A 13,279-nucleotide genomic window follows, 5' to 3' on the forward strand; every position below is an offset into this window, starting at 1 on the left:
TTTCAGATATCAGAATTTTCAGAAGCAATTTTTTTCTATCCAAGTTTTGCATTTGATTTTTAGTGGTGCCTCCCCACGCCCCCACCCCACATCCCCAGGCCCTGAGTTTAAAAGAACCAATGAAAATGGGCAATATTTCTTTTTTAAATAAAGGAAAATTGAAACTAAAAATGTTAAAAAGCAAAGGGCACAGGTGCCCCAGGGCCCATCACTTCAAAGGAGTCTGACATTCCAGACACCACTGCTGCCCCAGGCCCTTTACATTGCTGCCAGAGTGCCACACTGCATGCTCTGGTAATCACTAAGGGCTGGGGAGGTGGCGGAGGCAGAGCATGTCCTGAGTAGCACTGAAGTGTGGCTGCCATTGGCCCCACTCCTTCTTCCCAGGACTCCAACCCTTCCACCCAAGGCCCTGTCAACCTTGCTCAGGGGAGCCCACAGAGGCTACTGGCACCTCTGTCCAAAACCACAGATCCATGCCACTAAGCTGAAGTAAAATCTCCCATTGCTGTTAGCAGTAGATGGCTTTGAAGACATAGCTGAGTTATTCTAATTTCATGCAGTAGAGGGCAGAGAGGACATACACCAGGCAGCTCTTTTTTCTTCTGAGATTCCCTTATTAGCTGAAGAAGGAAGAGAAAGAAGCAGTCAGTATTCTGTTTTCTACCAGAAAAGCAGCTACTAATTAAACTGGCCTGGTCTGAAAAGCTGTTACCTTTAAAGCTCTGTCCCTTTCTCCTCCAACATGTCCTACCCTGCTTTGAAGAAACTGCTAATACATCACTGGTGTCGGGGGGAGGCCAAATCACTCCACTGAAATCATTCGGCTACCAGCTAACTGGACTCCAAAGCTCACTTTCAGAGCAGGGAAAGGTATTTTTGAATGTGTGTGTAAACTAAAATCAATGTGCTCTTCAGAGAGAGAAACATCTGTTTACCAACAGCCTGTCACATACTCCAGGTTGAGAGCAAGGAAGAAAATGGAATCAATAGCCTCTCCTAACTCAAGATACTGACAACTTGTAGTGCATATGGGCTCCACCTCAGGAGCCAGATAGAGCACTGATGGGCATGGGATAAAAACACAGAAAGATTAGAGAAAAGGAGATTATATATAATTGGGAAAGAGAAAGAGGATGTCTATTTGGTTGAATTAGATTAGATTGAGATAAACCCTTGCTGCTCCACACCACAGAAAATGATTGTGAGCTAACTCAGAAGTGAGCTTACAGGAGTTGGATGTTCTTCAGAGCCGTGTCTACACATGCACGCTACTTCGAAGTAGCGGCACTAACTTCGAAATAGCGTCCGTCACGGCTACATGCGTTGGGCGCTATTTCGATGTTAACATCGATGTTAGGTGGCGAGATGTCGAAGCCGCTATCCCCATGAGGGGATGGGAATAGCACCCTACTTCGAAGTTGAACATCGAAGTAGGGCACGTCTAGCCAATCCGCGTCCCGCAACATCGAAATAGCGGGGTCCACCATGGCAGCCATCAGCTGAGGGGTTGAGAGACACTCTCTCTCCAGCCCCTGCGGGGCTCTATGGTCACCGTGTGCAGCAGCCCTTAGCCCAGGGCTTCTGGCTGCTGCTGCTGCAGCTGGGGATCCATGCTGCATGCACAGGGTCTGCAACCAGTTGTCGGCTCTGTGGATCTTGTGTTGTTTAGTGCAACTGTGTCTGGGAGGGGCCCTTTAAGGGAGCGGCTTGCTGTTGAGTCCGCCCTGTGACCCTGTCTGCAGCTGTGCCTGGCACCCTTATTTCGATGTGTGCTACTTTGGCATGTAGACGTTCCCTCGCAGCGCCTATTTCGATGTGGTGCTGCGCAACGTCGATGTTGAACGTCGACGTTGCCAGCCCTGGAGGACGTGTAGACGTTATTCATCGAAATAGCCTATTTCGATGTCGCTACATCGAAATAAGCTACTTCAATGTAGGCTTCACGTGTAGATGTAGCCCAGTTCTCCAAGGTCTCCCTGTCTCCAGTAGCAGTGCTCCAGCACACTGGCCTATGCTGGAAACCATAGACTTGCTGTGGGTTTCACTGGCAGAATGACTGTAGACATTTTCAGCAGTACGTGCTGTTAGACCATCAGCTTCCTCCTTTGGACTCTTCTCATGAAGCACAGGCAGAAGCTTCCACCCTGTGATTCTTCCTGACCATCAAGTTGTTTTTCCCTATTTGTCCAGCTGTTGCAGATTGAAGAGCAGTTTGGAATTTGCATTCAATGTGTTTGGTAGTATTTGAACCACTTAGCATTCCCTCAAGGTCTTGGATCATCTCCACTTTCTCCTAGTCATTGACAAGAGCAGAATGAAAACTCTTCCCAGTCTTGCAGAGGAGCAGGAATCCTTTTGGGCTACAGAAGTCTCATGAGTTTTGCCACAGAATTTTTCTCTCAAAAGTAAAAAGACAAATTTTTGCCAAAACTCAGCTTGACTGGCAAATGTGCAGAAAAGGTGAAAAATACTCAGACTATTTCCCAAAGGCTCAGAGACCCACTGGTTGGATTTGAGTCTCTGCTGATCAGTGCATTAAATGTCATGAAAAACAGTGCAAAATCTGACGGGGGCTGGAGACGTCTAAATAGAGGGACTACACTGAACTCAGTCCTCTTGCACTGGATTGAGATCTTTGCAAACTCCCTCCCTTGTCCACCAGGAATGGTCTGAAGAGAGCACTAATGATGGATAATACTTCAGCCTGATCTAGCACTTCTCTCATCTGAAGACTCAAAGAACTTTATAAAAGGTGGGCACTGTAATCTCCACTTTACAGAAAAGAACACTGTGTACAAAGAAGAAAGGTTATTGCCCAAGATCACCAAAGGAATCAGTGGTATGTCTAGAAATCAGATCAAGATCTCCTGATTTCCAGTCCTGGACTTTAACTACGACTTGTCTGCAGAGCAAACATTGCAGGAACCCTGTAAAATACTTAGGGAATCCCAAGTACAGGCAAACCGTGGTTATCTGACCCCCAGTTATCTAACATTCCATTTTATCTGACACAGCCTGAGGTGGTGTGGGATGAAACAGAGTGCTGGATAACTTGGGGGGTTGGATAATCTCCTGCAGCACCACATAGCCAGCAGCCCACCCTGGCAGCTGGCATCCCCACTGGGGCCAGCTGGGACTCCATACCTAGGGCTGGCAGCGGGACTGGCTGCATGCCAGGGCAGCAGGGGCTGGGACCAACTAGGACTCCACACTGGCAGCAGCTGCTCACTTGGAGCTGGCTGGGGCTCTGAACCCCAAGGCTGCTGGCAGCTCCATGCCCCAGCCACTGAGGCTCCCCAGTCTGAAGCCGGCAGTGGCTCCATGCCCTAGCCCTTGAGGCTCTGTACTGCAGGCTGGCAGTGGTTCCAGCCATGAGAGGAGCCAGGGCTCAGGGATCAGCCAAGGTTCCATGACCCAGGCCAGCGGGGACTGCCCACCTGGGTAATTAAGGCTTCATGTCCTGGCCACCAGTGCTCTCTCTCCCGGGGCCAGCTAGGCCTCCAGCCCCAGGACCTGCCAGATCCCAGTGCCCTGGGACAGGCAGGGGCTGCCTGCTGGTGGGGAGCCAACCCCACAGAGCTGCTCTGCCTTGGCCCACATCCCGCAGCATGCCCCAGGGAGCCAGCCACCTGCACTGCAGAAGGGACTGAGGTAGTTCTCCCGGATTATCCAACATTTTTGGGTATCAGACCATGGGTCTGTCCCAATTATGTCAACCAACTGGGGCTCTACTGTACTTATAAAGTGGCATTCTGTCATCAGGTAACTTTTTACTTCAGTGCTTTGCTTTTCCGGATAGCATCAATTTTAGGCACAGAACTTCCAGAACTTACATCTCGACTTCAGCTCTTCCCTTCAGCAGGTGTGCTCTCCAGACTGGGAAAGGGCATCAGAATATAGGGTTGTTGGTTAGAATGGCCAATAGGCAGTAAACTATCCAAAACTGTCCCCACTTTCAGATCTCACAAGACTCCTTCTGTCTTAGATCTGACCTGTGCAGCACAAGAGTTTTTGGGGAAGGCTGTACCAAGTGAGCCATGCAAGATTATTATATAAGGGAAGATGGAAATGACTCACCAGTGGAGCCCGGCCAATGCTACACAGATAGTAGAGGAGGCCCTTCGTGTGATAAATGGTTGGATGGAGCTGGCAGCTAGGAGCCAGCCACTGTCTATTCAGGTCATCCCCACTCAAGGAGCACCGGTGGCTGGAAATCACAAAACAAAACACCCCTCAGTTAATCTAACAAAACAACTCAGTGGCTTCAAAATAATTGCAGTTTCTGGATAGTCCCTGCACTAGGGCAGGCTTGGGTGGTGAGACTAATTCATAAGAAATCATTAATCATTAAGAAAGGAATAGATTATAAGACAGAAAATGTCATATTACCCCTATATAAATCCATGGTACATCTACATTTGGAATGCTGTGTGCAAATGTGGTTGCCCCATCTCAAAAAAAGATATATTGGAATTGGAAAAGGTTCAGAAAAGGGCAACAAAAATGATTAAGAGTATGGACTGTCATATGAGGAGAGATTAATAAGACTGGGAATGTTTAGCTTGGAAAAAAGATGATTAAGCAGGGGATATGATAGAGACATATAAAATCATGACTGGTATAGAGAAAGTAAATAAGAAAATGTTATTTACTCCTTCTCACAACACAAGAACTATGGGTCACCAAATGAAATTAAGAGGCAGCAGGTTCAAAATAAACAATAGGAAATATTTTTTCATACAACACACAGTTAACCTGTGGAACTCCTTGCCAGAGGATGTTATGAAGGCCAAGACTATAGTAAAGTTTAAAAAAGAACTAGATAAATCCATGGGGACTAGGTCCATCAATGGCTATTAGTCAAGATAGGCATGGAGGGTGTTCCTAGCCTCTGTTTGCCAGAGGCTGGAAATGGGTGACAGGGAATTGATCACTTAATGATTACCTGTTTTGTTCATTCCCTCTCAGGCACCGGGCATTGGCCACTGTCAGAAGACAGGATACTGGGCCTGATGGACCTATGGTCTGACCCAGTCGGGTTGTTCTTATGTTCTTACATATACATATCTCTCTCTCTATATATATAGATAGATAGATATAGATATATAGATATATATGGGATTTCAAGGATGGACTTGAATGAACTAAAACTCTTTTCCCTACAAGGCTCGCACAGTTAGATTCTAGGTAACCAATGAAGTTTTGATTTACAGACACACTCATGTTAAACAAAACTAATACTCTTTTTTTAAACTCTAACATATTGCTAAAGTCTCCGTTACATAAAGAATCCATCATGGGTTGTGGAGGTATAAAGAACGGGATTTTCAAAGGGCACAGGGATCATCGGTCATTATTGTAACTAGAAAATCAGTCAAGTCCCTTTGAAAATCTATAGATACCTGTGTAGGATGAGCAGACTCTCTCAGGCCTGGTTTCCCCACTCAGGAGAAGTGCAACTATCATAAGCACATGTCAATAAGATCTTTGTTCTGCAGTTATAGTGTAAGGGGAATTTAACTTCACTGTAACACCTGACTAAAACCTAAGTAAGGACCACATATTTTGGAGCAAAGACTTTTACCTTAGCTTAGTTGAACTTTCCTCTCTGGCTCTGTTTCACTGGCTAACACACTATTGCTATGTCTACCCTAGCCCCAGAACTTCGAAAGGGACACAATAATGAACCCAATCAAAATATGCTAATGAGGCACTTCCCTGAATATGCAGAGCCTCATTAGCATAATGGCAGCTGCGGCACTTCAAAAGGGCCACTTTTGATTGTGCATGGCTCATCTACATGGGATCCTTTTTGAAAGGACTCCGCATGCTTCGAAATCCCCTTATTCCTATAACCAAACAGGAATATATTCATATGAGGAACATATTCACGGCAGCGCCTCACTAGCATCTTTCAATTAAGTTAATTTTCATGCCCCTTTCAAAGTTCCAGGATTAGTGTAGACACAGCCTTTGCTAGATCAGGGTGCATAAATTTTGTAAGAGGGGCACAGTACGATTGGCTGGTGGGTCTCAGGATCATCCATCTGATTAAAAAGGATGAAAGATGTTACCGGTTTTATGTGTGTATTCACATTTATATACCAATGAATAAAGTTTTTATATTCTACGTACTTATTTTCTTACACATGCCAAAAGGGGATATTTTTCTTTATGAACATAACCAAAATTTCCATCAGTTTGGTTTATATTAGGTTGGGTGGGGCTGATAACTGCAAGGATGAAAAGTGGGGCCCAACATAAAAAGTTTGCTCACCCCTGCACTAGATGTTTAATTACCTGGAGGAGAGTTTGCTTATTTTAGTGCAATTATGCACATCTGAGTGATCGCCCTTATAAAAGCTGTTTTAGTTCCAAGCATCCTCACTCCACAAAAGGGTTCAGTCTAGCTGGGTTTCCAATCTGTAAACTGTGATGCATTGATAAAGTTTAAGCCCACCATTACATGGGTATTCATTGTAAGACCTACCACATTTACTGCAATCGTATCTACTGTAGAAAACTTACTGTTAGCTAACTAAACTGGAGCTGGAGTTTCCTTGAAGGTGTGTATTCTAAACAACCACATGGAATTTCAGCCACACAACTCCACACTGACTTTAACAGGAGAGATTCAATGTTCTGTCAATTCTCTCACTACACCAGGGTCCAACCCTCTTATCAAAACAGTATATAGAAACAAATTACAACTGTGTTTATGAGGTCTCCAAATTCACACGAAAGACTTTTACACTGATAAATTTCACCACTTAGACTGTGTTGTACACATCTTCAGCACCATCAGTGCCTCACAGAAATTGCTTGGAGGGAAGAGCATGTAAAATTTATTCAGTGTCTTTGGAGAGGAGCAGAAGCAATGGAACTCAGAATGAAAGAGGGAGTAGAAAGAGTAGAATCCATAGGGAGTACTATATTTTACACACACATAATGTAGAAACACAAGGCTCTGATGCCATCTTGGGGTTTCTGGTGACATCACAACATCTATACCCGTTTTGCTATTGTTGTCATCTAAATTCCCTTTACTCTTTAATTCACAGTTCCACTGCTACTTATTCTGCAATTTGCAAAAGATAAAATCCTGCAAGCCAGAATTTACTGGTGAGATAACTGCTGGTGAAAACGTGTACATAAAAACTTCGCAATCTGGTGTAGCATTGATGAGTGGCCCATCACATAAAGTTAACCCAAGCTTCACCCTTCCTACCTTCTTGACTGTGGCAGCTCTATTAAGATTGACAACCATATTTGGGCCCTTCGTGTTTAATGCATTGCTACTTGACTACCTGTGAAGAGTGATATCTCCATGCAAAAGCCATCAGTTGCAGAGAGGGGCACTTACATCATCTGCAGATGACTGTGGGAAAATAAGATCCAGATTCTTCTCTGAGCATCAAGTCCTCCCATTGACCCCTTAAGTCAATGAGTAGAACGGATTAAAAATATAGAATTGCCATTCCATGGGAAAGAGCAATATTTTGGACATTTATTTTCATACTGAACCAACTTGAAAATCAAAATATCAAATATTTTCACAGAATAAAATTTTCCAAAAGAAATTCAATTTGGAAATATTGAAATATGTTGTTTCAAAATTTTCTATCCAAACAAAACATTGTGACGTTCCCAAAAAGAAATTTTTTGTTTTAGGATGTGTCATCATAACTTGTGTCTGCCTGAGCCACTATGCTGGATGAATGGAGTCTCCTGGGCATCATGGGAGATGAAGTTCTTAAGGAACAAGGGGTGAATGATACAGCTGAACTACTACTCCCAGGAGGCATAGCAGCAGGTGCAGAGAATAATGTCAAATTGCCCCAACACTAATACTTCATTTCAAAATTTTCTGATAGAAAACTACGAAAACATTTGTCAAAACTGACATTTTTTTCAACAAAAATATCAGTTTAATAGAAATCATACATCAATTGAAAAAAATGTTTCTATGAAAAACTCCCGACCAGTTGTATCAAAAGCAGAGGCTTGTCAAATCCAAGGAGAATTTAGGAGCTCTTGCCACAAAATCTGAACTCACTGTGCCTCAGGCTACAGAGGGCCTTACTTATAACGCTCAAGCTGTTTTACTGAGTGGAGCAGACTTTCAATACAGTGCAAATACGCAGATCTGAGCTAATGCTTTTGCAGTGAATTCATGTTAGTTCAGAACAGCCTTACATCCTTGCAAAGGTTTCACTCACCGGGAATGTAACTCACACATTGTGTTGCACTGATACAAATCAGGGCTTTCCTTAGAGCCATGTTCATGATAATCTGTGTTCTCCATATTTACAACCCTCCAGTTGAATGCTTATTATTAGCTCATTAAATTTAATGCACCTGCTTTTTAAAAAAATCCAGAAGCCCTTGTCTAGTATAATTGTTCTCACTGGATAGAGTGTCTCTCCATAGCAGTTAGCTCCGGAGTGATGGTTATACCATGAGCATGTAAAACAACACATGGCCAACCAGCGGGGCGCTGTGCATGGGAGCAGGAGTGAGACCGCATAATTCATCTCCTCTTTTCAATCATTGCCATCTTTGCTCATTTAAACCAACTTTAAATATTAGCCATTATTGCCTGTCATTTCATATTGACTGCCCTTGGGTTGCTGCAAAGCTTTAATTAAATTATGATATATTGATTCTATTTTTTTCCCATTAAAGCCCATCTATTTCAATAGCTGTTTCATGCCATCCCCATTCCCTGTGTTCTACTTTTCTCCTCTCCCTCTCCTAATACCAATGATATTTGCAGACAAGGGTTTTGTCTGTTATGTTTGACAGCCAAGGGTGAAGGTCAAATATTAAGCTGATCTCAAGCACTGATAGCAGATAAAAGGAGTAGGAAGCCAACACTGTGTGTCTGCCAGGATTCAATGAAATTCACTTCCCAGATCAAAGGTGTTCATTACCTTGCATCTCCAAGCTACTAGATTTGCTGTATTGCTTTGTGTCCACCTTCCTTAGCAAGATTGTTTGCCATCTTTGCTAGGACTAGCTGGAACTCAACACAAGCAGTGAAAGCATTTACCTCTTGAAGATTTCCACCATGGAAAAAGAAAAAAAATGCATCTGCTGTATGTGTCTTTGTGCAGGTTATTCAATCACATGTGATATCTATGCATGAAATCCTCATTAAATGCACTTTTGTGGTTCACAAACCTGATGATGTGCATCCATGTTCTATTCATTCTTTCGCCTCTACATGCTGGGGAATCAATACGGTCTAGAGAGAACCACTGGATAAAGAGCTTCTGGCAGCTCTGGGAAAGAAGACAGTCTGTGGGGGGGCATTTTTCCCTTTGCTCCCTCTTGTGATAATTGTGTGATCATGACATTGGTGAAGGGGATAAAAACCCACACTTTTCCCCCACCCCACATCCCAAATGTGCAATGAGGCTGCAAGAGGAGCATGTGACTCATGAAAAAGCACAGGTGAAAACTTATACAACATGGAGGCAACTGAAGAGGAGAGATCCCCTGTTCCTACTATGGAGATGTCTATAACTCTACACAGTGCAAAGGTGTTTGTGCAATGATACAGGATACAAGAAAGTTTCCAGCAGCCACAACTTCTTACTAAGGGCTCTGCCTACACTAGAAGGTTTTGTTGGCAAAATGGCTTCCTGCCTCCCAAGGTGTTCTGTTGACCGTAAGTCGACAGAATGAAGCACTTTTTTCGACAGCTGTACCCTGATCTCCACATTGAATAATGCCTCTGTTGACAGATATCTGTCAACAGAAAGCCAGTCTGGACATTCCAGGGGGCCCTCTTTCAAAAGACAGGGATGCTGGGACACCGTGAAGCCCTGTCTGCTGTGCTTCCAATTGGATGTTTTGCTGATAGACTTTTCCAGGCAGTCCAGCCACTCTCTGTCGACAGAAGTTTTGTCTGAAGATGTCTTCTGACAACAACTTCTGTTGACAAATCCCTGTGATCTAGACATAGCCTAAGAGACAATCACTTCTGCTCTCTCAGCTTCCGCTTTGTCATGACATAGTGCCAAGTTGGTCTTGTCTCCTTGATAAATTAAATAGGGGCAAGCACTGTGGAAAAATATGGATCTGAACAAGATTGTCCTCTGTCTTTGCAACACACCAATCACAGCATCCGAGGCTGGGTATTGGCTCCAGGTTTTGTTCCTTAGACATCGTAGAAATGATCAAGTAACTGAACAGCCAGAAAAATGGAAGGAGGAAGTAGGAAGATATATGGTAAAGAGGGCTAAACGTACTCAGGTTGAGATCAAGAGCAACTTATTCTGAGGAATGAAGTCCTACCTGTAGGACATAAAGATCCTGACTTCTTGGAAGCACATTTAAAAATCAAAATGACCTTACCATGTGTGCACACATATTATGGATTTGGGCAACTCCAGAAACCAGTGATCATCAAGTCTTCTTCTATACACTCCATATGCAGAGGTATGTAATGTCTGTTGTACTGGTTTAAACCCTGTTTGTCTTTAAGAAAGCTTCTAACTGCAGTGCACTCTGCTGCATAAAGAGCTTTGATGGCATCAGAGAGAGATAAACAGCCTCCAATCCAAAACTCAGTGAAGTCAATGGAAATCTTTTCACTGACTCCAACTGGCCTTTGGATCAGGCTGAGAGACAGAAAGGGAGAGACAGAGAAAGCAATGGAGAAAGAGAGAGGTAAAGAGAAAGGAAGAGAGGAAAAGAAAAAATACAGGGAGTAAGATACAAATAGAGACAAAAAGTGAGAGATTGAATGGCTGAGAGAGGAAGACATGGAGAGGGAAAGAGAAATGATTGACTTAAAAAGAGTAGATGTTGGTGTGAGTTGAAGATAAAATGACAACGCATGGGTGGAATAAATTTTGTTTTGTGCACCAAGGAATAAGGGGATGTGCACCACCAGTAGAAACATATGCTACTAGCTATGGGTGGCGGTCAGTGCTAGGCTAATCAGCTGGGCGGCACCTGAATCTCTGCTGGGTGGTGCCAAAGCACTCAGCTTACAGGGAACACTGGTCCAGGGTAGAGTGACAACAGATCAGGTGTGCCTCGAGATTCCTGCATGCTATAAATGTGAGAAACTTTTCTGACCAGAGACTTGACAGATTGATCTGGGTGTTCCTGCTGTGCTCTGGGCCACCAGTGTATAATACTGCGCCATTTCTTTCTATGTGGAAAAAGATGATGAAACCAAAGGCTAGAAAGTGAAAGCAACTTCTGGAGAGTCCTCAGCATTCTCTAATTCCCCTGATGGCAAAGAGCAGCAGCCTACGAGGAAGTTACAATGGTCAGCAAAGGGCTTCACACAGAATGCAGAGAAGCTGTTGCATCTCAGCTGTTATGAGACTGACCTCCTGGTGCCATACCAGGTTACTGCCAGGCCTCTGGGGATGAAGATTTTCTGTGCTCCTTTCTCCTTGGAATGACATGGCACGTGCACAAAGTGGTACTTATCTTCCTGAATGACACTTATGCCATCTGGCTGCCAACCACTTAATGATGCCATTGAAGGTCTCCTTCCCAGTTAGGATGGCAGCAGCAGCGCGATTTTACCCTTTCGGCACACACTAATGAATGCATAATGCTTTCTCTTGGGCAAATGCTTTTCTAAAGCATCACTTCACCAGATTCCACTTGCCTCCCTACAGCAGAACACTGCCACTAATTAACTTAATGAGCCATCAGTGTTTCATCTTCTACATCTGACTGATTTTGTCACAATGGACAACCCTTTCTTCTAACGATAAATGATACAGAACCCGTGCTTCCTCAGCTTCGTGCATGTAACAGTGTCACTCTCCTTGTTCAGCTCCCTCTGTTATGAATCCTTCTTCTGACTTGATGGACACATTTCATTAAGTGAGGTTTGTTGCAAATCAGTTAGAGAGACAGAATGAAATCTGCTTCACCCCCAGCTAATGTAAGCAAGGTCATAATCAAATAAGTCAACAGTACAGATGATTGGCTAAAAAGGCAAGTTGACAGCATTAACACCTACTGGTAATGTTACATCATAGTCCCACACAATGTTGTTACAAGATTTGTCCATCAAACACAGCAGGGTTGATTCACTCACTTGGCCCACCCTGGGCAAAGAGTTTGCAAATCATGACCAAACATAAGTGGTAAGGTGTTACAGCAACTGAACACTCACTTTACCTAGGTGAAAATGAGAATGCAGAGTGTAGCAGAATGGTAAAACAAGCTCCCTACATGCATCTCTTGTGTTTTACATGCTGCTAAATGGCTACATAACACCCCACCGCCCTGTCACCCAATAATAATAACTGTACATTGCACGTCTCTACTCACTCACCTTTCAGGATTGCAAAGTGCTTATTGTATCTTGACTGAAAAAGCTGCATAACAAAATGTTTGATGAAAGCTGCTTTTTGACAGAAAACTGGATTTGCAAAAAAACATTTTTTATGAGAAGTATCTGCTTTCTGCAGAAAATTCTGGCTTTCAGTTGAAAACCAAACACCTGAAAACCAAAATAATTTTGGGGTATTTGGCTCACCCTGGCATCTCCAAATTTCATCAGTTAGAAAACAAACGAACAAAGGATTTGGGAATGCTGCCTGGGTGTATAATAGGAGCTGTAGTTAGCAAGCGTCACACTCCCATTTTCTCTGAGTCCCTGGCTGGGTTACATCTCCCATGATGCATCACACAGTCAGCGACTCCTATGATCATGGCTCAGCAGGAGAGAGGACTGATGCATCATCACAGATGGAGTCTTGTTCAGCAACCCAGCCCACAAAGAAGAATGGGGAGACAGGCAATGAGACCAAATTCAGTTTGTGAAAGAGACAGGCTTACAAGCCACACACAACTTGTTCTCTTGAGTTTGAAAGGGGAGAAAGAGCAGCTGGTTTAGCACAAGCTATTACTTCACTCATCCTGTGTCTGTAATCCTCACGGAAAATGAGAAAGCAATCCCAGTTTTGTAGATAGTAGTAGTGACTGATGAAATGACACACCTAAGGTTTCAGATGTCAGTCAGTCTGACAGAACTAGGAACAGAACCTAAGACCTGAGTGCACACATTTGTACAGGTTTAACCCAGATTGTGTTTTTAAAGAAATTTTCCTGAACCTGTCCAAATGCCTGTGTGGATACTCTTAAAATGATTTAGGCTATGACTATACTTACTGGAAGATCGACCCAGTCAATTGCTGTAGCTGGAATTGCATATCTACAATCAAATTTCAAGTCTTGTGTAGATCTCCTTTCTACCTGCTTTACATCCACTTATCTTGAAATGATTCTTAAC

General features: G+C 43.5%; 1 protein-coding gene across 5 annotated transcripts in view; it reads right to left on the reverse strand.

Moving 5' to 3' along the window:
• AGBL1 (AGBL carboxypeptidase 1) overlaps window positions 1-13,279 on the reverse strand; it is a 453,395-nt gene that overhangs the window by 206,393 nt on the left and 233,723 nt on the right. For all 5 annotated transcript variants that reach the window (XM_075007044.1, XM_075007049.1, XM_075007045.1 and 2 more), the window contains one exon: window positions 4,081-4,210. In XM_075007044.1, the coding sequence (XP_074863145.1) occupies window positions 4,081-4,210 (130 nt within the window). The remainder of the gene's footprint in view (window positions 1-4,080; window positions 4,211-13,279) is intronic.

Source organism: Carettochelys insculpta, chromosome 12 (assembly GCF_033958435.1).
Source record: "Carettochelys insculpta isolate YL-2023 chromosome 12, ASM3395843v1, whole genome shotgun sequence".
NCBI classification, from domain to species: Eukaryota; Metazoa; Chordata; order Testudines; family Carettochelyidae; genus Carettochelys; species Carettochelys insculpta.